The sequence below is a fragment of the Conger conger genome, chromosome 4 (assembly GCF_963514075.1).
Source record: "Conger conger chromosome 4, fConCon1.1, whole genome shotgun sequence".
Classification (NCBI taxonomy): Eukaryota; Metazoa; Chordata; class Actinopteri; order Anguilliformes; family Congridae; genus Conger; species Conger conger.
The window spans coordinates 27,259,632-27,285,057 of NC_083763.1; the positions used below are offsets into that span (position 1 = coordinate 27,259,632).

General features: G+C 43.3%; 1 protein-coding gene across 5 annotated transcripts in view; it reads right to left on the bottom strand.

The window, feature by feature from the left end:
* Positions 1-1,411: 1,411 nt before the first annotated feature.
* The window catches only part of osbpl1a (oxysterol binding protein-like 1A), a 45,999-nt gene continuing 21,984 nt past the window's right edge, over positions 1,412-25,426 (bottom strand). For 4 of the 5 annotated variants that reach the window (XM_061239935.1, XM_061239934.1, XM_061239933.1 and 1 more), the window contains 14 exons: positions 17,986-18,148; positions 16,478-16,646; positions 11,725-11,800; positions 11,014-11,148; positions 10,614-10,711; positions 9,274-9,456; positions 8,611-8,718; positions 8,318-8,407; positions 8,051-8,174; positions 6,902-7,012; positions 6,096-6,219; positions 5,333-5,423; positions 4,893-4,913; positions 1,412-3,104 (listed from right to left, as the gene is read on the bottom strand). In XM_061239935.1, the coding sequence (XP_061095919.1) occupies positions 3,002-3,104; positions 4,893-4,913; positions 5,333-5,423; positions 6,096-6,219; positions 6,902-7,012; positions 8,051-8,174; positions 8,318-8,407; positions 8,611-8,718; positions 9,274-9,456; positions 10,614-10,711; positions 11,014-11,148; positions 11,725-11,800; positions 16,478-16,646; positions 17,986-18,148 (1,596 nt within the window). In that variant the 3' untranslated portion in view covers positions 1,412-3,001. The remainder of the gene's footprint in view (positions 3,105-4,892; positions 4,914-5,332; positions 5,424-6,095; positions 6,220-6,901; positions 7,013-8,050; positions 8,175-8,317; positions 8,408-8,610; positions 8,719-9,273; positions 9,457-10,613; positions 10,712-11,013; positions 11,149-11,724; positions 11,801-16,477; positions 16,647-17,985; positions 18,149-25,426) is intronic. The other variant, XM_061239936.1, reaches the window with a different exon arrangement.

Sequence of the window (25,426 nt, forward strand, 5' to 3'; positions counted from 1 at the left end):
TGTGACGTCATTATCATGTGGAAGGAAAGCAACCGCAAGGTGGTGCTGCCATGGAACCGATTGAACCGTTCTGGGGATTACAGCAACTAACAGATACCCGATATGTTGAACAGACATTTGTCTTTGTGCTCAGATAGTGGACGAAGATAACGATACCGACATCAAAGGGGAACTGTTTCTAGGAATGTGATGGACACGTGTTGAAACCTAACAATCATAAGCAACAAGAGGCCATTAAGAAAAACAATGGGCCTTGTGGAAAAACCACTCACACGGATCTTGCACCAAAATTCACCAATTTTCTCATGTGCTTTCGATTAATTTTGGAGAGACTTGCAGTGCATGACGGGCGCAGTCCATTGAGTGCTGTGGTAGCTACATTCGACGATTCTGTAATTGCATAAATGCTTTCCTGCGCAGCTCGCCTGGCTCACAAAACTCAGATCAAACATTCAGACTAGGCATTGCACAACAAAAATGAATCAAGATTAAGCAACTTCGCTTATTTCTCCCCTCAAATGTTTTCAGAGCACTCGTACTAAAAGCAAGCTAGATAACAGGAAGCCCTGTTGACTTGTTGGTTGTGTAAGGCAATGTTATAGCATGAAAAAAAAAGTCATGCCGCTCAATAAATATGACGTGGATGTGGGTAAAGTAGCTCACATGTGCCAAGGTTGGAAGAAGTCCAATTGGTTTAGATTAAAAGTATGACAAAATCCCTGGATCTAGTTTATGGGGTTGCAAGAGAAATTGCACTCTCTTATTTATCAAATTCGTCAGTTGTCCAGCCAGATCACTATGCTCCACAAGCTCTGGTCACCTTGTCATCCCTTCTCAAAATGGTTGCTTTTCTTATTTGTCTTTTCTGTGATCTCACAATGGTGGAATGAGCTCCCCACAATCCACGACAGCCAAATCACCATCTTCTGCGTAAATTTGAAAACTCGCATATTCAAACATTTTGTTAACCAAACCCTGTACTGTACTAATTCTGAGTTTGTGCTACATATGAGGCTATACCCTCAAAACGTACTTGCTACATGAAGCACTAGCTCCCTCTTGCACCCGCTAGGAAATCTGACATTTGGTTGAAGCTTTATGTAATGAATTGGCTGTGACACAAATAACTTGGCATGATCTCTGCTCTTTGCCTATGCCTTAATATACATTAGTTAGTGATTTGGCAGATGCAAATGAAGTGCATAACTGACTTCTCTTAGGTTACAAAGGATAATTGACAACTGGAAAGTGTATGGTTCAGAAGTAGAAGAAACAACATGAGGATGTGAATTTTGCCTTTGAATAATCTTTCAGTTTATCAGAAAATGGCTCGTGCATGTTTCTGACATTGAAACAAAGAACCAATGGAGTAGACAGATGTAAGAATTCAGTGAGAATTAACACATACACATTCATTTTTAAGCTTTTATTTAGCAGCAGTAGAAATCTATATTCAAGATTCTTAACGTACAACATAGAATTTAAAACGAGCAAACAGAGCTTGCATGTCTCTGTACTACACATTTTAAACCTCCTAAAGTTCTACACCTTTTTAAGTTATGGTACCTTTTCACATTGGAGTAATGGAATGTTCTCAGGTCACAGCACCTAAAGAGTTAAGACACATGACCTTGTGTTTACTTCCTGTGCCCTTCTTGCATAGTTGATGTGACTGTGGGTTTTCAGATTATTGGGTCATGTTATTAACAGCAGGTTTCTTTCATACACACACACACATACACACAGACTTGCACACACACTCACACACAATGTCCTGTTTTTTTTTTCTGACCAGCACCTTACATCATGTAACTTTTTCCAACAGAGGTTATTCTCCATTTGCAGTATAGAGCTATAACCACCAACAGCCACCAACAGCACCACCTCCATAAACGATTTAAGCAAAGTGATCTGAAGTCCATGTCCGTAAAATACTGTGATTATCAGTTTTGTGTTCTGTGTTAAACCAAAGCTTAAGAAGCGATTCCTGAGAACATCAGACAAAAACAAACCTCATCACGAACCGCAACTCTGCACTTCTGCGTAAATTCCCCAGACTAAACCAAAGCCCCAACCCTACATGGTGCAATTATATATCTTCAATACAGAAACGTCCCAAAGTGTCTTAATCTGGAGATGGTGTACAGCTCTGTTTTAGGAGAAACAAGTGTTTGCATTGCTCTCCCAGTCCCAAATAAAACATCCATGAACACCCTATTCCCATTATCTCTAAGGCATACTCAACATATAAACACGTGAAAGAGCATCACTGATGCAACTTCAGCACTTCTTCTGAAATGCAACCACTGAGCTTCAAGGGTTATACATCGTACCCATGTTGATGTAACGGCAAGTATTATTATAAGCCTTTTTTTAAAGTTTTTTTTACACAAAATAGCTGTACATTTCCTTAAATAGGTAGCAGAGATCACCTACAGTAAATGGCTTATTTATTCCTGAAGCTTGACTGTAGTGGAAGGCGAAACACAAAATGACAAGCCACATTCAAAGCAAAAAACTGCACTGCACCTTAAACATTAAACATTAAAAGGGTAAAGTAAGAACTTCTGCTTCCATAACAGAGCCCCCAGATAAACGGCAACAGAGAAAATCAACTTGTTCCTTTTTTTGATGAGCAAATGCTGCATCAGGACAATAATATGAAAGGCTAAAAGAGGCATATCTTGCCTCATTGGTTTAGGGGGCAACAGCGTGGAATGGAGCGTCCTGTAGCAGACCTAGAATAAGTTAATACATGTTAAAATTTCAAATAAAAAGACACATATAATATCATTTTAATGCGTGTTGAAAGGTGTCAAGTATTAAAAATGCACTAGTTATTGCCACGTTCGTTAAGTCACGTCAAGCCATGTCTCCGTTTCTTGTTTGCACACCTCAAATTTTAGGTCCGAAAAATATTTTTGAAGTATTAGAGTAACAAAACGCTTAAAAATGGAGAGTCTTGGAAGTGGAATAGAGCTGAAATGGAATGTATAGTAAATCAGTAGATATCCGGCAGCTCGGAATAGTTTCTGTCCCAGTATCCGTTGGAGTACAGCCAGTCCTGGGAGTTCAGGTGGGGGTTGAGTCCCTGGTGAAACCACCTGTGGAGAAAGGGCATGCCAATCACACCTTTAGTACATGCACACATGCAAAATGCCCCACCCTGAAAGACTTTGATAAACTACTACACGCCATATCTTTTCTTAAATTACATGTTTTTAAATTATTTTCTTTACTTCCACGAATATACCCATCTTAAAATGGTCTATTTTTATATCATTTGTCAGCTTTTACATATCAAATATCTGGATTCTCTTGAAATCTGCTTTATCTGCTACTTTATCTAATGCTTTTCAGAAGGATAAAATATTATATCATAAATCTGACTTCAGTGATATCACTTTATAGCCTTCTTAAAGAAGCCAAGAGGGGTGTATTTGGGATGATTTTCTCCTGCAAAAACCATTTTGGCTGTCCATATTTTATTCAAGAAACAATTCCATAATGATTGATTCCAGGGTTTTGCATGAGATGCTGGATCAGAATGATCCCCTGCTTACAGTATATGGTGGTATGATACTAACTTGCTTCCTGTCATCTGGCATTTCTCTACTTTTTAGAAAGTGCATAAAAGTATCAGTTTCTCTAGGATATATGCCATTGGGGCCTGCAGCTTCATGGGTAATATGTTTTAGAATTCTTTTTGGTACATGTTAATTAAATTGGACAGGCCTGAGTGATTAGGACACTCTTCGTCTTTAACCCTTTCAGTACCAAGAGTGCCATATGGAACTCAAGCCTAACTACCATAAAATCCCAAGTTGCCATATGGCATTGTCGACTTTATACCTTTTCAACTAATCAAAATGACCCCAATTAAAACCCTACTAAATGTTCTACATTTTCTCAACCAAAGCCAAAACACCTTGGGATTTGGGTGGTGCCGCTACATATCGGGCAACGGGCCTGAACGGGTTAATTGTATGGTTGAAATGGCAATAGCTAAATGTCTCTCTAGGATCTCATTGGGGCCTGCTGTATTATTTGTAATAAGTTTTTTGTAAATGTAAATTAAATAGGACAGAGCCAAATATTGTTGGAACGGCTGTGAATAAATGTCTCTGAGAGCATCCTACAGATGAGACTGCCCTCGAATCATGCTTTGAATTACCCAAAGGGCTATCCCTCTGTCGCTCTCTTTCTGTTTTAGCATTAGCAGGAATGTCATCATTGTATTTCACTCTGTCTGATCTCCAGTCATCAACACTACCTGGTACGGCATGTGCGACATGATCAAACCTCAGCAGGAGCCATGCATCAAATCTCATCTTCATGTTAGCTGCTAATACCAATTCAAGAAGCTTGAGTATGGGTTAAATAGCACTGAACTACAGTGTCCTGCACAGATGCATCAGTTATGAAGAAATAATAGGGGATCAGCCTGCACTTCAATAATATGCACAAGGACAGAACCACAACAATTAACACTGATGGAATATTAGCAATCTAAATAATTAAAATACAGAATGGGAATTCAAATAAAAATTGTCTCATCTAAAATGCTCATGTCATACACATGCAGTTCTGCTACCGTTTACAAATTATTTTGAAGCTTTTCCCATTCTCACTACATTGAGTACTATATACCCTAAAGGGGTAAAGGGCCAGCTCAGACTACTGAGCTTATTGAGGATTGACGATGTCAATTAGAAATATCAGATTGGTACTGTTAATAATCTGCCATTCATTGAACTGCAGAAATCAGCAAAGGTTTGTTTTTGTATCAGCCCAACTAATGCATCATATGCAGCACTAGAGAATGCCTCTAGATGGTGCTACAACACAGAAAAGCAATCAGTGAAAACCGGCAAGCGGCAAGCAACTCAAACCTGGGGCCAAGAGCTGGGTTTCTTCTCGTGACACAAAGGGCAACAGAGGAAAACAGAAAGAAAAGGAGACTTATTAGCACAGGCACAGCATAAGCCAAACACCAGCACCAGAATTACTTGCATAATAAAGAAACCGTGGAATAATAACCTTAAAAATGCAAGTGAAGAACTCCAGACCGTGCACAGAGATAGAAAATGGATCTGGATGGATATCTTTGCATGCAGTCAGACTAAATTAAATTCACCAAGCCCAAAAGTCTGACTAGTTCAAAGAGGATGTTTATTTTCTTCTGGCAGCTGGGGAAGCGGAGCGAGGCTTTAATTCCACCTAAGCCGCAGGTGGGCACAAAGCAGCAAAACAGAACAGCCACCGCTGGTGCCACCGCCTGAGCACCCTGAATTATTCATGGCTGGGAGAAGGCTCTCTTTCTCCCACTGACCTCGTCTTCCACTCCTCGTCGGACTTGGCGCGGATCTTGCGCGCCGCTCGCTGTTTCTCCTCCAGACGCTTCTTCTCCTCGCTGGCGAGATCTGAAAGAAAGCGGGAGGACATTGTACCCTTTCAGGGACTGGGGACAGAGGGGGGGGGGGGGGCAATGCCAAACTGAAAGGAGCGCACTCCTTACTGATATACTCCCTGTGAGCCAATGGGTGTGTTTTGCCAACGCAGTACTACAAGAGAGCGCTAGTACAGATTAGCGACACGCATTTCTCACTGATGATAAATAGAAGCTGGTGGGTGCATGTTGGGAAGAGGAACTAATGCAGGTAACTGATGCAGTGGTACCCTGAGAAACCCTAGCCAACTTAAATGACCCCTTAATGACCCCAGAGAGGTCAATGCCAGCTGTCCCCCACTTTAGCAAACTCCCTGTGGTCGGCTAAATAGCTGTTTGGGACTCAAATAATTAGGCACTAATTATGTGGTGTTCATCAGTGCGAAACAATGACACCGCTACGTCATGTTACACAAGTGTGGAGGAAGAGAACCTCAGCTTTCGACCCTTTCAAGAGTAGGGTGTTCTAAAACTCTAGAATTGCTTACTCATCATTGTTATATGAGCATTACAATGTTCAGTTAAGAACATTTGAATCATATTTGTGATCTCACACTTTAAAAAAGCAACATTTCAGCAGCTGTAATGTACAAAACATTGCATAAAATGTTATACGTAGGAACAAAGCTTGTTAATTTCGCATTACCTATGTCCCCGTTCTCCATGGCGCGGATGTCGGGCCGTAACCTGCAGTCTGTTTTGGGAACGAGGCCCTCCATGTCTTCATCCAGCTCGTTCAGCTGCATGGCGAACGAGGTGAAGCTATACATCTATGACCAGGGAGCAGCAGAACAGTATTCAATACCAGGCATCTTGAGACTTTTCACAGTCAATTACCATCTCTTCTAAATGGACAGTTATTTGGCTTTTCCCATGCTGATGGATGACAAAAGCGATTTTGCATGCTTGTTACCTCATTCTTATACTACAGCAAAATAACAAAGTGATGGAATGACAAGATAGTTCCTTTACAATGGACAATTTCACTTTGTTTGATTTTAATTACAATAATTGTAAGGGGTGCTGATCATTTTGACACGTTGGTTTTCAGAAAAAAATGTATGTAAGAATTATTGAAAAATGAGGAAGTTATTGTTATTGACATTAAAGTATATAGTTTTCACATAACATATAGATTATTATCTGTATTGTTTATTATATGCAGCCTTTTTTCTACATTTCTATTAAGGGTGTCAATATTCTTGAGCCAAATGTATTTAAGGCCAGCAGCCAATCCCCCCTTGCAAATGCATGCCCTTCCACCTTATTCAGATGGGGGAATGCAGAGAGGGTTACAGAGAAACACAGTCACACTAGTGTCACCAATACCCAACCCCCAGCAGAAAAACAGGCTTTTTGGCCAGATCTGAATGCTGGACTGGGTGCATCCCTACTGAAAGCAGAGCATCTGGCACTGTGGCGATGAAAAGCTGGGTTAACTGTCTCTCTGACCTGGGTGGAGTTGGCGGGCCTGGGCGATATCCTCCACAGCAGCTGGCTGCCGGGGATGATCTGGACAGTCTCTGCGTCTGTAAGGGGCACCTCCTCCTGCTCCTCCGAGCCCTGGAACGTCATTCGCTTACTTACACATCCTAAATTTACCTACCTCACTGACATTTTACTGAACTAGTATGACTGTAGGGTGGTTTAAGGTAATTAAATAGGGCGGCCTGTAGCGTAGTGGTTAAGGTAAATGACTGGGACACGCAAGGTCGGTGGGTCTAATCCCGGTGTAGCCACAATAAGATCCGCACAGCCGTTGGGCCCTTGAGCAAGGCCCTTAACTCTGGATAAGAGCGCCTGCCAAATGCCAATAATGTAATTGTATTTTGAACCTGTGTTCTTCGGGGTTACAGGCAAAATTCCCAAAAAACTTTAGCCATTCCTCACATCCCAAGGTGACATATCGCTATGCCCTCCCCTATCCTTAACCCTTTGGAGAGTATTTTTTCCCCCCAAAATTCTACATCAGCACTAAAATGTTCACTTAAGATCACATAGTAATCACTTTGTGATCTTACACCATAGACGGTTGAATTTGGGCTCTCACTGAACATGGCAGCCTCTGGCTCATTGGCGTCTCTGTTGAACCTAACCCACCCTGCTCTTATACACCAGCAGGCACCTACCCCTCCCCTCTCTGCCCTTAGATGTTAAATATTTGGGGTCTAATAAGAAATTAACGGAGCTGAAATGAGTCACCCCTCAGACCATTTCAGGTCTTTATCTTGGTGACTCTACCCCAGTTGTCTCCATAAGCAAGTCTCAAACTGAATTTCGCTTTAATTTTGCAGTCTCATTAATTTAAATGACATTACAATCACTTAGCATTGCACTTATCCAGAGTAATGTAGGTGAACACCAGAGTTGCTCTGAGGAATAGAAAAATGTGCCATCAACCATGAAGGCCCGTTAACAATCCACCAGTGTAACGTTCACCTAACAAATAACAATTAACATTGTAACAAAAAAAGGTATGACTAGACAGATAACATATTTACACAGCTATACTTGTAACATTACATGCCCCAAAAGGAAAGGAAAAGGAAAGCGGGAGACTAAAGGGGGGTGTAGAGGGGGCTCTGGCAGGGCACACTGTACCGATCTTCCTCTCTTCTCCTCCGCGTTCTTCTTGTCGCTCCTCCTGTGTGCGTCCAGCGTGGCAGGGTCCACGGTGTACATGCACTCCGTCCACTTCCCGTACAGGGCACACACCTTCTTCTTGCTGCATCCAAAAAATAAAGCCTCTCAGTCAAGCGGCGCTGCGGGAAATGACTGGCGGGTGGAGGAAGGGGAGGGTATCGCACAGCGTCTGACAGCGGCGCTTACCGAACGGACGGACTGGCCTTCGTCACACCGGCCGCCTACCTTTTGTCCAGGATGTAGCCTTCCACTTTGTGCAACTCTTTTCCAAAAAGGCCGCAAGGTTTGAAATTCAGGCAGCATCTTTCTCCGGTTCTGTTAAAAAAAAAATACATATATTAAAATAAAAAATAAAAAAGTAATAAAAAAGCGATAAAAAAAAGGCTCATCGGTAATTGTGTCAATGAAAAGCTGGCAGAATCCAGAATCTTCCCTCGTTAAAATAAGATAAGCGTGAAAGATAAATGAGATAAAACAAAGATCTTTGCTCTAGTCCTACACATTTGCGGATCTCTTACTTGTGGTTGACGACCTCCATGGTGCCGTACTGCTCGATCCACAGCTGGCCCACTATGATGTTGTGGACACAGCAGGTTGGATTTGTCCATGTGTACGCTTCATTATACCTAGGGAATACAAAGCGTGTTTACAAACGCAGATCGCTGCTGTGCTTTCACCACTCGACTCGGCCTGTAGCGTAGCGGTTAAGGTACATGACTGGGACCCGCAAGGTCGGTGGTTCGATCCCCGGTGTAGCCACAATATGATCCGCACAGCCATTGGGCCCTTGAGCAAGGCCCTTAACCCTGCATTGCTCCAGGGGAAGACTGTCTCCTGCTTAGTCTAATCAACTGTACGTCGCTCTGGATAAGAGCATCTGCCAAATGCCATTAATGTAATGACTCCATTTCAAGCAGTGTCTGTTAGACTTGTATGTGTTGTATTTCTTATGTTATGACTGTTGTCTCTTAACTTGCCTCTGTTGTTTTTGGGTTGTCTTATGTAGTGACTGTTAAACCTTAAATATGTTTTTATTGAACCACCATCCTTCCGGTTCCCAGTCATGTACCTTAGCCACTAGGCATGTGCTAGCCATCTGACATCTGCAAAAAACATTTAAATAAAGATAACATATGGTAATGTAATGAGTAATGTGCGATATGTAACGTGCAGAGTCTCACTTGGGCAGCTCCAGAGTGATGATCCCTCTGGGCTCTGCCTCCACGCTCTTGCCCCAGAACTTGAGCTTGGGGTAGATGGAGCCGTGAAACACAAAGTCGTTGTTCAGGCCCTCGGCGTGGAAGGCGCTGACGGGCGGGTGGTGGCTGACCTGCTCTGAGATCAGCCTGAAGCCCAGGTCCTCCCTGACAGAGGAGAATTAATACATTTTTATTTTATTAATCAGAGTATGCACATTAATCTCAGGGTTCTCAGTTTCCGCATCAATGTGAATGTGCCAGAGTTAGCGAATGAGCTCATTTTCACCTGTAGTCCCTAACCTGCTGCCTGTGTCAGTAGACACCTGTAGGTCAACAAGCCAGGCAAGGCTGACCGATGCACTAGACCTGGCTTAATTACGTAACTGTTTTAGGATTCAAATGCTTTTCTGCTCTTAAAAAGAGCAAGCTCTGCCTTCAGGTCCTCTTGGTTTCACAGGCAAGATCAATCGAGCACAGAAAAGTATTTGAATCCAAAACAATTACTTAACTGACTTAGGTCTACAATACACAGACCATAAGCCTTGATACAATATGTATATCCTTCACAGGACTCTTTTGCAGAACCATTATACAATGACATCACACTTCAAAATGGTTTCCATGTGCCACTACCCCAGGATATATCAAAGCTTAATGGCGATATTTATAGCTATAACCTTGGCGTGTAGAATGTCTGAACTTAATGAAATTACGCCTTATCTGATCTGAAGTGCATTAAATAGAGTAATCCGGGAAGTCTGTTGTTCAGACTGTCCACAGGATATTTAAACACAGGAGTCAAACCTTTTACAACCAAAAGTAAAAATATATCCTCAAAAAAGATACAAATAAATATAAAAAATAAAGAAACCCAAAACAGCTTTCATCACAAGGAAACAAAATGTTGACTTTTTGCACACCTTACTGTATGAATGAATTGCCCCCCTCAATTAGTCGATTGACATTTGAGCTATCCGGAAAGTTCATACGAATCCAAACCTATGACACCAATTACAGCCAAACACATTATGGACATAATAGGGGCCGTGGAGATTAAGTACCTCCATCCCAAAGACGCAATGTATAGTCCATACCGGTCTAAGATACATGTCACACTATCAGGATAAAAAAAATAAAAAAATAAAAGAAAATAATAATAATTGATAAATTTAAAACCGATGGTCCCTGAAAAATAACTAATGTTGTGTTATATTGTCTGAGCCACATGGTGAAAGAAATCCCTCTCAACATGTCCAGGGAAGTGTACACGTCATCTATGCTTGCAGTCGGTCAACTCTGTTTAGCGTACACCTTAAACACACCTGACAAGCTCGTAGGTCTCTCCCAGGAGGGGGTTGAAAGGCTTGCCAGTCCTCTCCCACTGCGAGGCCACGGCGGACACCGCGAAAGCCGCCACGCACTGCAAACGCACACGCGGCAGCCGACCGTTAGATTACACTCAATATGCCCAATATGAAGGGGCTCCACCCAAATGAGTGGAGAAAAAGTAGAGAGTTGAGAAAATTTTGTCAGGTTTTTAATAGGGTTTCAAAACAATAGTGTAGCAGTCATTTTGATTGGCTGAAAAGGTATAAGCTCGAGAGTGCCATATGGCACTTTGGATTTTACGGTAGTTACGCTTGGGACCGAAAGGGTTAAACAGAGGCAAGAGGGAAGAAAAAGGGTTGATATTTCAGGCGGGACAGGAGAGTTTCCTGGCACCTTCATCCTCTCAATGGAGTCGGACACGGTGTTGGCCTGGTGGATCAGGTACGTGTGCTCCATGTACTCAGTCAGCCGTTGCAGGAAGCTGAGCGGCTCGTTGAAGATGACTGGCATGGTGATCTTAGACAGCTCCTGAGAAAGGATGGGAAAAAGGGAGAGTCGTCACTTCTCCTTTGTCAGAAAATGTATGATGCATCACAAATATATTTCCTTATTTTTTTTCAGGAGGAAGTGAATCTCAGACCACGTATGCGAGATATCAGGAAGTGTGAAAGGCCAAAACCGGGGCAACCAAATTCAAATCCAACAGGTTGCTACCATGAGAGCCTTTTCAAAATGAGGACATGACTCATCGTTTTTTATTTGGGCACAATATATGAATTCTTCATGAGATTCAGTACAGAAAGTCTCCATTTGAAAGGGAGGAACTGATTTTTCACAATTTTTCCAGAGGGCCTCTAGATGGGTGCCCCCATCCTAAACTGTATAAGAAACCGAAAGACACAGTGGACACAGTGCTAAAGTGACTCAATACACATCTGTCAGGAGAAGAGCAATGCTTACTGTGCAGATTACAGAGAGGACACTACATTTTACCAAGAAGAAGAATAACAAAAGTAATGCTTGGTTACTGAAGTTCCTTTGGAAGCACGTAATCTGAAGCAGTGAAACGTGGGCGGAAGACGCGGTCATGTGATGAGATCTCACCATTCCAATGCACTTCCTCAGGATGCTCCAGATGCTGAAGTCATTCCTGGAAAACATTGGGGCTGGCAGGCTTGTCCTGAAGGATATACACACACACACACACACACACACACACACACACACACACAAAGGAATGAGGAATTCTGGGAAAAGGAATTCTGGGAAAAGGAACTAGATCAGTGCTATGACCTGAACCAGGTCAGACCGTAACAGGGACAGTGTACCCACAATTTCATTTTCCACCCAGTGTAGCCCTCAAAAATAATAAAAGGAAAATAACAGAGCTAAATTAATTTGTAATCCTGCTGGAAACACGCTAACTAACAGGAGTCACGAGTATACGGCCAATATCATCACTCTCACGGAGTAACACTTAAGATTGGTTGCAGATGGGGATGTCAAAAAGCAGACATCAGATTCCTCACTGCATTTAAAAGAAGGCAGCATCAAGTTAATCAATTAGCTACGTTATAGGGATAGTTAACATTGTAATATATACAATGTAGAGTGGTATGAAAATACACTTCATGCCACTCTAAACTACAGTAGCGTGTATGACAATGTTAGGTTTCCAGAGCTGTGGACCGATTAATTCGAGAATATTTTATGAATACCAGTTTTTACATCATCAATTTGTACATTCTTTGCAGTGTGCATTTACTAAACCAACAAAATAATAGAAAAGGCTGACAGCCTCACAGGGCCAATTGGCTCTAGCCTCAGCGGTGAGTCGAGAGTTACATCGAATATGATCGAATATGTCCCTTGCTGGTTGATTGGCCTACTGCAGTTCTGCCTATTAAAGCTGCACAGGAAGAGGCTGTCTATGACTGACATCTGAAAGAGCCTGACTGCCAAACTGTGGTGTGAAAAGAAGGTGGCGGCACACACTTGCCCGCTCCCGATGATAGTACTACTGATAGCGCTGATAACTACAATTGGCCATTCCAAATTGGGAGATAAAATGGACAAAAAAAACTGGCACAAACACATACAGTCCCCTCCAAAAGTATTGGTAGTGTGTTTTGGGTCATTGTCTTGCTGCATAATAAAGTTCCTCCCAATTAGTTTGGACGTATTTCTCCATAAGTTGGCAGACAGAATGTTTTTGGAGACTTCTGTATTCATCTTGCTGCTACCAACATGAGTTACATCATCAATAAAGATTAGTGAGCCTACTCCAGAAGCAGCCATGCAAGCCCAAGCCATGACACTTCCTCCACCCTGCTTCACAGATGAGCTTGTATGTTTTGGATGATGAGCAGATCCCTTCTTTCTCCACACTTTGGCCTTTCCATCACGTTGGGAGAGGTTAATCTTGGTCTCATCAGTCCATAAAACTTCCAGTACTTTTGTGGCTCATCACTGTACTTTGCTAATTGTAATCTTGCCTTCTGACTCTTACTACTGAAGAGTTGTTTGCATCTTGTTGTATAGTCTCCATATTGCTGCTCTCAAAGTCTTCTTCAAACAGTTTATTGAGATACCTTCACCTCTGCCCTGTTGAGATTGTTTGTGATATCGCTGACTGATGTTTTGTGATTTTTCTTCACAGCTCTCACAATGTTTCTGTCATCAATTGCTGTTGTTGCCCTTGCCGACCTGTTCAATGTCTGTTGTTCAGTATGCCAGTGGTTTCTTTATTTTTCAAGACATTCCAAGTTGTTGTACACGCTTTCCACATTCTCTAAGCTTCAAAATGGCTTGCTTTTCGCCCAAAGAGAGCTCTCTGGTCTTCATGTTGGTTTATAATTTCTAATACAAATGCAGTCTTCACAGGCAAAACAAAAGGCTAAAACCAAGAGTAGACATTCAGAACTATTTATTGTTTAACCAATCAAACAGGACACATCTGGGCAACAAGAAACACCTGTCTGACACATGTTCCAATACTTTTGCTCACCTAAAAACGGGGTGGTCTGATACAAAAGGTGATATGCTCAAAGTTGTTTTAACAAATCTAGATGAACATACCAGTAAATAAAAGCTGATATTTGGATCTTATGTACATCTTTTGACCTCAAACTCAATTGTCTTGAGTGTATAGTGTGTCCTGTGCAAGGAACCTCGGCGTGGTGATGGACAGCAGACTGTCCCTCTCCAAGAACATTGCGGCAGTGACCGCATGCAGGTTCGCATGCAGGTTCTTCCTATACAACATATGGAGAATCCGCCCCTTTCTCACCCCCTACTCGACCCAGCTCCTGGTCCAAGCGATGGTTCTGTCCCGCCTGGACTACTGCAATTCCCTCTTGGCTGGCCTCCCAGCGTCTGCCATCAGACCCCTCCAACTTATCCAGAATGCAGCAGCTCGTCTGGTCTTTAACCTCCCTGCTTACTTCCCTCCATTGGCTGCCTGTTATGGCTCGCATCAATTTCAAAACATTGGTGCTAGCCTTCCAAGCAGTTACGGGGTCTTCCCCAACTTACCTACAAAAAATCATCAGACCCTACTCCCCTGCCAGACCTCTTCGTTCAGCCTCCACAGGCCGCTTGGCACCTCCCCCTCTCCAAACTTCCACCTCACGCTCACGACTACTGTCTGTTCCGGCTCCACGATGGTGGAACAAACTCCCCGTTAAGGTCAGAACTGTAGAATCTCTTCCCACCTTCAAGCGCAAACTGAAGACGCACCTCTTCAAGCAGCACCTCTCCCCGTCCCTCCCTACCTCCCTGTGAACCTTAATTGTCTTTCGGTGATTTACTTTTTTGTGTATCAGTAGTTTTGGTTTGGCTAGGTAAGCAGTGTTTGGCTAGTTAAGGGGTTTCGTCATACTTTTGCTTTGTTTGTTTATTTGTTTGTTTGTTTGTTTATTTGTTAAACAAAAAATAAAAAATAAAAATTCAAATAGGCCCTGGACCTTAACTTTGTTGTGCAGGTAGCAGTTGAAATTGTACTTCCCTCTAGGGTCTTTCAGCGCACTTATCCCTAGTTACGGGTATGCACTTTGTTGTACGTCGCTCTGGATAAGAGCGTCTGCCAAATGCCATTAATGTAATGTAATGTAATGGATAGCAAAAACAAAGGAATTGACCTTGCTGTTCCAATACTTTTGGAGGGGGCTGTAAATGAAAACAGCCTCACGCCAACTTCGTTGAGTGACATGTTCCTTGGCTTTCCAATCCCCTGACAGACGCAGCTCTAAACTGCAGGGTCATTTTTTATTCAGGATAGTCTGGGCTGCCTGCAACACAAGCCTTGGGTGGGTTGAGGCTCTGACGCAGGGCTGGACGGAGGCCCGGGCCTAAATGGCATGAGGCTGAAGGGACCTGAACACAAGGGAGAAGGAGTGCCTCTGGACCACTCCTTAACACACAATGCCCAAAGCCTGACCATTCACTTCAACTTTAATGCAATAGCAACAGGAAGAAGGTTCTAGGCCTTTTCCAAGTAAAGAAAGCTATTATTTGATAATACAACAACAGTTTTATGTCTCCTGAGAAGCAGAACGTGTCAAGTGGCCCTGGGCCATTGCGGCTTCCTCAGCCGAGGTCAAAGCTCACGTGTCAACACGCAGGTGGTATCCGAGGCCAGAATGTGCGTGATTTTCTATGGTGTTTGTAATCCCTCCCACCCCAATGTTTTTTTTTCCACTAGAGAGAGAGCTCTCATATCTCAATGTCGTATCTTTCACCCCTGGGACACATGCTTGTACAATTAGCCAACATTGACACAGAGTACAGTGTGGCATTTCCTAAGACAGCAATGATAAGATAAACACAAAAAAGTCAACAAACCTTTGTTTGCATCTATCCCTTAGTCGATGCCAATGGCTGACCAATTAATCCAAAATCGATAATAATGTTCAGGTCAACACTGATTACCAGAAGCAATGAGTTAAGCTTGCACAGCAGAAGGGTTCAATGCCAATAAAGTTAAGAGAGAAATGAAGACTAAAAATATAGTAAGAATCATTAAAATTATTGTCCTGGCAAATGGCTTTCCCCTCCATCCCATAGCACAGGCCAGAGTCCCAGACACCTCTGGATTGCAAAAGCAGGTACACAGTAACCTGTATTGGCCTTGCAGGAAACCTGCACTAAAAAACACCTTTTTGATACACACTTTTTGAGTTTCTCCTCTCTCAACCTCGAGGCTAACCAGCGCTCATAAATTATTCACAGTCTACTTGACTGACTGAAAGGCAAAACAAAAAGGGAAGATGCTATCTTCTGAAAGGAAATAGATTATTTTTTTGCCACACTTTAGGTACAAAGGCAAAGCGTAAACCTGAGGGGGTAGAGAGAGAGAGAGAGACAGAGAGAGAGAAGGAGAGAGGGAGAGAGAGAGAGAAAGAGAGGAGGAGGGATGGAGGGAGAAACAAACATTGGACCCCGGAGGGGGATGCAGTTACCCGATGAATGCGGGCGGTAAGCAAACACCTGCCCAAACTAAACATAGGGACGGTGACACTAGAGACGTGATATCCATTACACACCATGAAGCGACAGCGCCCCTCTCTATACAAACTGCCTACGGCTCATTGGCCGCTTGGGAAACAGTGTCCCCCGCGCTGAGACAGTATACTTTTATCCCTGCGAAAAGAAGCAATCGATACGAGTTCACCAAACACGACCCGCGACAAACCCACAAACGGCTCAGCGCATTTTCAATTACGATTCAAGGGGAGAAAAGGAAGAAAAGCCAGGCGAAAGAGGGCCGCTAGGGCTTCGCGTAGTTGTGCTAAAAGTGTCTCTAATCCTTCGCTTTCCTTTGCGTTTTCCTCCCCTGGACGGAGGCGCGGTCGCTCACCTGTGCCTCTTCACCCCGTTGGCCTGGGGCTCTTCCTCGTCGCCGGGGCGGTCCTCCTGCAACATGCTGACCGGACTGCTGCGGTCGCTGCTCAACTGGACCGACTCGCCCTCAAAGGACCGGCTGGCCACCGTCTCGAACCCGCTCAGGGAGTGCTCCGAGCCGGAATCTGCGCGGGGCGGCCGGTAGGGAGCATGTCAGGGAAGAGTCTGTGGCGGTCCCCCGCGCATCCTGACAACAACCGACACCTTCCCCCCCGACGGACGGCCCGCGACATCCGATCCGGGGATATTGTTGCCTTTTAAAGGCTGCCGTGCTCGGCTCCCAACAACAAAGTCTGCACACCCCCCCACCCCCAACCCTGTCATTCATGCTACCACTAAATTGCTACTACACCTTCACTGGCCATAATAACAAGTACCTTTAACGACCTTCATTATAATATAAGTCTTCATCATGTTAACAATTATTATTATAATGATAGAATATTCCGCCATTGTGTATTTAATATAATATATACTGTATAATACAATATATTGTAAGTATTTTTGCATTCTTTATGCAATTTTATTTCTCTCATGAATACTTTCCTGATTTTATTTTTGATTCCTTCTTTATGTCAGCTCCTACAATCACAGTTGATTTTCTTTTGTCTGGAAAAATATTTAGGATTTTATGCAAAAAATATGAACATGCAATAAAGTTCAGAGTATGTAAGAACATTAGATATTTTCTGATAACTGGTAACTTCTGTAAGGGTTCCAAAATAATAACGTAACTACGCAACACCCTGTTAAGCTGCAAGACTATGTATATTTTATCAAGCTATTGCGAAATACTGTACATGACTTTCCCTTGGCATTTCATGGGGCATCGCTCGACAGCAAAATGAATGGAAAACAAATGCACACGTGAAAAACACAATGTTGGCATGGCTGAAACTCTATCTCCCTCTCCCTTGGTAAGACAACCCTTCTACATGGCACACCAGATAGGGGCAGATTAAAAACCAAGCCCTATTCCTTCTTCTGCTGGGTTAACTGAGAGGATTAACGTAGTTAAAGTAACAGTAACGTTACCCAGGAGATGCTGAACACTTGACCTTTCAACTTTCACAATCAGAAAAAACTAAACAAGAAAAGTCTATTGCTATTAAAAATAAGATGATACCAGACACACACAAACACCCACACACATACACACCAGTCTCACACACCCCCACACCAGTCTCACACAGGCGCACACATGCACACATGCACATACGGACACGCACACACACACGCACGCACGCACACACGCACACACCCACACGCACGCACGCACGCACGCACGCGCGCACGCGCACACACGCACACACGCACACACGCACACACGCACACACGCACACACGCACACACGCACACACCCACGCACACACGCACGCACGCACGCACGCACCCACACACACTCACACATAACACTACCCCGATATGCATTAGAGAAGTTGAGAAAGTTGAGCAGCTTCTCACCCGAGACGGCGTCGTAGAACTCATCGTCACTGAGCACGCTTCGCGGGGTGGAGCCCTTGGCCACAGACTGCTCCAGCTCGTGGTGTTCCGTGGCCAGCGTCTGCAAGGCCTCCGACAGGATCTTATTCTTCTCCAGCTCCTGCTCCAACTTCACGTTCCGCACCTGTGACAGCAAGCCGTCTCAACGCTTCAGCGGTAATTTCAACATTGTTCAGCATGTAGTTCGGAACGTATCGATTACATTTCAGAAAATCGACTAACAAATATGCTACTAACGACGTGTAGGAACATTTTTCATCCCAACACAAACTGAAATACAGTATTTCCCAGAACGTCATAAATGTAAACATTTTGGTAAAAGTCAAAGTTCTCTGCATCAAAAGTATCTAAGTGAAACAATGATTCTACACGACTTCCACCAGGTAGCCTGACTGCACGTTCACGCCTGTTCTCTGTTCGCAGATGAAAAGCACCCAATACCTTGGTCTTCCCTCCTGATTTACCCTTCCCCTCACCTCTTTTATAACCTAAAAAAGAACTATATGACTCTGCCTATTCTTTATGTTTATGAGTGTTTTTTCATTTATGGACTTCCCTTTTTACTTGTTGAGGAATGTATGCACTTCTCGTAAGTCACATTGGATGAAAAGTGTCTGCTAAGTGACTAATATATGTTATTTTTAATGAGTTCTTGCTTTATTTTTCTCCTTCTCCTTCTCCAGACGGGGGTGCTGCTGTCCATGCTAAACGTGAAGGTAAGGCCTATTCGGAAAAGTAAGTCATATTAAAACGCAAAGCTTACAGGCTGCCTTTGCGTACTAACCTGAAAAATACATCAAAGGACAGAAAAATCTAGAATCTGACTTTGATCTCCCTGGGTTTACCCCACCGCCTTGTGCGTCTGATTGAGAGAATGGTGAGAACAGGTAAAACAGTTTGAGGTAGGGAATAGGCGAGCTCTGCTGGGCTGAATGGCCTGCTCTCACCATCACATAATGTTATATTACGTAAATTTTATTGTGCGAAACTGAGCTGATTACTGCCTGCATCTAGGCTAGTGTCAAGATAGAGTCACATTTTCACTTTATGATGTGCCGGACTCCTGGCATTTCACACCAAAAAAATGCAACTCTGAAATAATACGGCCATTTTATCAACAGTACACAACACTAGCAGATCGAACACCATCCTCAATGGCGTTCTCATGACAACAACATTTCTACTGTTGGGACCTGAGCACAGCCATCACCTTGGGTGGGGTAGAATCAGTGACCGTCTGCGTCTACACCGCAAATGGCACCTTGATGCCGTAAGTGTAGTCAGAGGCGCGAGTCTTCCCCTGTTGTTAACAGGAGCTGAGCGACGGACTCATTTGCAAGTACTGTCCCACAGACACTCTCCACTCTCTTATGAACCAATAAATATTTAATGGACTAAAAGTTTTAAGATGCGAATAGGCCATTAGGGCCATCTGGCTCATTATTGTGCCTTCTGTCTTGAGAGGGCCTAGCGCTGCATGAAGCCTCAGTAAACGAGATTGGGTTGAATACAATTTGTTATTTTCAGCTGACGCTTTTATCCAAAGCAACTTACAATCCCCCCCTTGAGCAACGTGGGATTAAGGGCCTTGCACAAGGGCCAAATAGCTGTCGCTACACTGGGGCTTGAACCATCAACCTTCTGGTTTCCGGTCCACCAGGCAACAGGCTGCCCACAATGTATTCGCACAGTGACCCAGCAGTGCTTTCGGTTCCAGCGGGCTGGCGTTGGACCCGGCATTGTGGGTACCACTGAACAGCCACCCCACCTGTCAGATTTCCACAGTGGAATGTGATCGGCTGTCTTGGGTGACTGTGTGCTGCATGCAGCAATGTGAGCCTGGGGGTAGATTGTTTTTCCCTCGGGAGAACCGCCTACACCCGCCAGGTGCGCCCCAATCAGAAATCGCCACCCAACCTGGGCGCAAATCCACTAGGAGCCCACAAAACTCATTCATACATAAAATTCATACAATAAATGCCTTTGTTAATCAAGTGCTAACTGTCAAGACAAAGATAAAGTGAAGAAAAACTATTTACATAAAATACATGAGTAAAAATACTACAGTATTGCAGTATTGGTATAAGCAGAAACAGGTCAGGTGCTGGCATTAACGGTAATGCTTGCAGACAGTAATGGTAGCAACAATGAAAAAATTTGTGCTGCAAATGGCTGTGCTATGGATTGTGAGTAGTTTTGCTTCAAAGAAGTGCTCAGCTCAGCCAAAAAAAGGAAAGGAAGTAAACTGGTTCCATTGTATTTCTAAGCCCAACAGTCACAGCCATGACCATCTGTATCCACTAAAATACAAAACATATTTTCAGTGATAACATTTCGTGTAATTATGGCTTTTGAAAAACAAACCCCCATGGGTTACCTTTCAGAAGAGACCGGAAATTATTCATTTTTAATCTTCACGGGACTTAACAGGTTAAATAAAGACTAATAAATACATAAATATGATTTATTATGTTATATATTATTATTTATGATAAAATGATATATCTTATTATACAATTATTTATTTTCTTATTATATTTTTACACTAGTACTGTGCAACGCAAATGCATTTCAGTTGCACAATACTACACTGTGACAATTGTGCACTGCATTGCTGGACTTACATATAAATAATTAAGTGCTCATTTTTCCACTAATCAGTCTGGAATTGTACAACATACTCCAAAACTATGGTTTCTGATCCTCGGAAATGTATCATGATAAAATTCTTTGGGGTCTGAATTGCATTATTGTGTGACCAGCATCAACAGTACCAGCAGAGGATTACAGACCACCTCAGTGAATTCAACAAAGATACGCAAAAAGATACAGCAATTATTCACTGGCAGGATGCAGGCAAATACTTATAAAAACGACACAAGATTTCTGTACAACTCATTAACAGGTTAGGTTCATGGTTGATGGGAAAAGATAACCAAACAGAATGGTCTTTGAGCACAAAGGCTGGGCACAAAGGCCTCACACTGAACCGCAATGGAATGGTGGCAACCTGCCTATCCAGATACCTGGATACCAAAAAAAAAAATAATAAAAAAAAATAAAATACATGTATCCTTCGTGCCCGGTGTGTCAGAAAGGGAGTGAGCGAGATTCGGGTGGGAGAAGGCACATGGAGGCGCTGGGCTTTGTCCGCTGCGGGCGACGCCCGTAACAACGACGGGGAATAGCAGACGGCGGAGAGGAAGCAGCGCTGCGCTGCCATTGGCTGGGCCTTCAGGGCATGGGGGGCCGTGGGTAGGTTCGGGGGGGTGGGTCTGCCGGGACTGGAAGTACAGACTCCCCCTGTAGGTTCTTACCCAAGAGAACCCCTGAGAGGACCCCAGGAAAACAAACAGAGCTTCAGTGGGAGAGCTCCCATGCTCTGTTTAGCGAGGACAAAGAGAGAAAACACCTGTCCTGAGGTGGGCTTGTAGTTCACCCTGCAGCCCCCCGCGTTTGCTTCATACGCCATTATCACCATACACCATACAGCACCTTCAGAGTGCAAACCCACTGAGCAAGGACTTCATAGGGAAATAGTATGTCTTTTAGCATCCAAACGACCTGAACTATGACCTCAAAGTTGAATCTGAACCCCTAAAACTTATCCTCTCAATTTTCTAGGTGTCAGAGCACAATACGTTTAATTAGAAAAGCAAAATGCACCAGACATCTGCATTTGATATTTATTTGAATACGCACAACACACACCTGTTGACTTTGCATTTTTCTTTTCCAAAAAGTTGCCTCTGTTTTGCATAACTGCTGAATAAAGACAACGATGAATAATCCTAGATCTAAAATGTGCTCTCTGTTCCGAGACTGACACACAAACAGCGACAGTCAACTGCACTTACAGATCATATTGAGCGTGACCAATCACTATTCAACTAAATTCACATATAAATGGACATGCATTTATATGTGTGTACATATCCACCACACAGCAGATACCCAGCTACATAATAGACTAGTTTGAGCCCTGGTGCTGAAGCGGACCTACTTTCATTTACTTAATACAACAAGTGGCACAATACACGTGTTCAAAGCAGGTACAGACAGCAAACAACTGTCCATAAATCACATGGATGGGGAAAACAATATCACAGACGGAAAACAGTCACCCACGCCGCTTCAGTGACTCCTCAAGTCTCACCTCCGCTCTTCAGGCACGGTGCACTAACACAGTCCTGGGGCAGTCCGATCCATCCGTCCTTCTAAAGCGCGCCTCACCTCTTCCGCTCCGTCACGGCCAGCGGCTAACTCCCTCTCCCGCTAGCGTACGCCGGTCGTCCCCGTCAGAACGATACAGCCTGGTGGCTCGTACCGCCAGCCAGGGTAACGAGCCTCTGGGGCATATGGCGCTCGTCACACAGCGGTTATAAAAACAAATGAGCTCATCATCGCCACAACGTGAGCCTTAATCCAATGTGGCCGCCCGACATCGGAGCGCTGCTAGCGGCTGCGCTAATAAAAAAAATAAAAACATACCACTAACAGGCCGAGCCAGAGAAATATGAGGATGATATGAGGAGAAATGTAAACTTCAGCACTCATCTGGGATGAGAACGTTCCATTAACGATTAATGCTATGAGCAAGAATATAATGGTCAAATGGCAAAGATGAGGGATTATGATTTAAAAGATCATAGCAAAACATTTACAAATTATTCTGTGAGGTCTATAACTCATGCCAGTGAAGCTTCACATTTTTTGAGATTATTATTACGCTAATGGGATATGAAGTGGGTTAGAAGCATCTTTAAACAGTCATCCAGAAGATTAAGCTAATGCACGCCGATTGATTTCCATCCAACATAGCCCAATACCTTAGGCTACGTCCCATCTACATGATATTCAATGACATAGTGAAAGACAACACTGGTGTGACAGGAAAAAAAAATCAAGTGGTTCCTGATCATCCAGGATTAAGGAACTACTTCAGCTACACAAAATTCATTTTTCGATGTAATAGATGAAGACATCGAATTAAAGGTAGAGATGACTTTAAAAACCCGCAGTATCAATGCATGAAAGATATATCTCCCTGCCTTTCACACTGGCACACAGAGACATATAGACCACAGGAGGACACACACACATGCTCACTACACACACACACAACACACACACACACACACACACACAGTACACAGAGAAACTGAGACTAAACGCCATGTATCAGTGTGTAAACATTCTTCTGTCTTCTGATAGATGACAGCACCACCTTCTCAATTCCCTATGTGTCGACATCATCCACTCTGTCGGTCACCACTTCAGAACTGGAGTCCTCACTTGTATTTCCCTAACCTCCAAGGTCCCCACAACTGTGAGTTAGCTAGGGGGCACCATGTCCCCGTGTGACGCTGATGTGGAGAAGGGGGAAGCTTAACACACAGGCTGGTGGAGTCTTCCGAAAACCTGCTCTGGGGTCCTTCACCGAGCCCCACGAGACCCATTTCATACTTCTCCGCCGAAGACCGCCCTTCTATATTCATGACTCTAAGTGCCGCCAAGAGATTAATAATGGATAATGAGGATTATGCAATCATGCTGGCGGTCCTCGAGAAATCTCCTTCACGTGCAGTAAGTGTCTGTGTGAAACAGGATGCCATGTCACATTCAAAAGCAGTATATTTCTCCCCTGTCCCAGTGAGCTAAGGTTTCTTCCAAGGCATGGCACACTCAGTCTGACTGCATGAAACCTGCTCACAATTCTTCTAATGATGTAAAGGTAAATGTATGTTTAAGCAATCTTAATTCCAGGTTGCTTTTGTGGTTGATACAACCAGCTGGTTCTTTATGAAGCAGGCTCCACATTATGAAATACAGATAAAAAATAGATATAATATGATCTTACATTCCAAACACTATGTACACACTTGGACTTAATATGTTTATATAAAGACTGCATATCTTAGCATGGTTTTTTACAACCTTGGAGTTGAACACCAATGCACGACTTGCTATTTTGCATAAAGCCCTTACATGCTTGCCATTGTTTTTCTTCTGCACTGCATGTACCTTACCATGGCAACATTATAAGTCACTGAACATACGCTAAGTAGCGGCCAAATACACAATTTGAAAAAAGCCTCAATTACAAGTGATCGACCTTACTTTGCAAACAGCAGTTAAAAATAAACAATTTACACATAACTGACCAACTCTTACAGTATGTAGCGGGCACTTGTCTGTAAGCTTGCCTGGCTGGTGACTGCATAGGCCGCCGTGGTCCCTCCCGTATGGCTTTAGCGCACAGGGGACAACACGGTTAACGGTCCTTCTGCTCCTTCGGAGGCCGGCAGAGCTGAACACTTTGGAGCAAGGCACTTTGGAGCTGCAATGCTATCATGTCCCTCCTCTCTCTGTTAGCGAGACGATCCCTCTGAACAGCTAAACAAAGTAATTGTGGAGAGATTTTCCCTTCCCACTCCCTCCCCTCTGTCTTACTCTCTGTCACTCACTATCTCCCTTTCCCTGTAGGGTAACAGGCAGCTCAATGTGGTTTCCAGCATGGCATGAACCTAATAAGGCATGCTTTCCCCTCACACCTCACTATTAGCAAGAACACTAGCCTAATCACACAACCATGAAAAGCAAAATCAATTCAAAAGGATTTCTTGCACAGCTAGCTCATCTGTGGATGTGAACACGACACCCCAAACTGTTAACACAATATATGTGAAATACAAATTAACAAGTAAAGCGTGAAATTCAAGTAAAACACACAATTATGGTTGAAGCCTGAGACTTCAGGCTTCACACTTCAAACAGCTATCTCCCATTCCCACTCTTGGACAAAATGAAGGCAAGAGGGCATTCCCACACACTAAGAAGTTGAAATATTCAACATGTGCCCTCAAATACCTGCATAATGCTCAAAGGCTTTGGACTTCTTTTCATTTGACAATTCCAGAGGCATGACACTTGTAGACCAAGATTTGCAACAGTGTCATTCTGTGATAGAAAGGTGTGACCACTCCAATCAACTTTGGGTAAACGTTCTTCATATATTCAATAAAGAACATTCAAAACATTAACCTCATTGGATTTGTCATGAGATATAGGTTAATTTCATTAATTGTTAAATTCAAAATATTTCCTGTGACAAACATCCAGCCCTAATTATTGCTTGGCTGCAATCATTAATTAATATTTAATATTAATAATCTGTTTGATTTATTATTTAAAGTTATTTCAAGATTCAGAGCCTGTGCCTTGGCGGATAAATTTGGTGCAAAAATCAACCCTCGTTAACTGCGTGAACTTTAGTGAATTCAACGGAATACATAGTCAGCCAAACTTATATCTCTGCCCATGATTTGCACAATCCACCCTTAAACGTGATGCTTAGTGGCCAAGGGGGTAACGCAGTTGTGTTGTACAGAATAATGAAAAA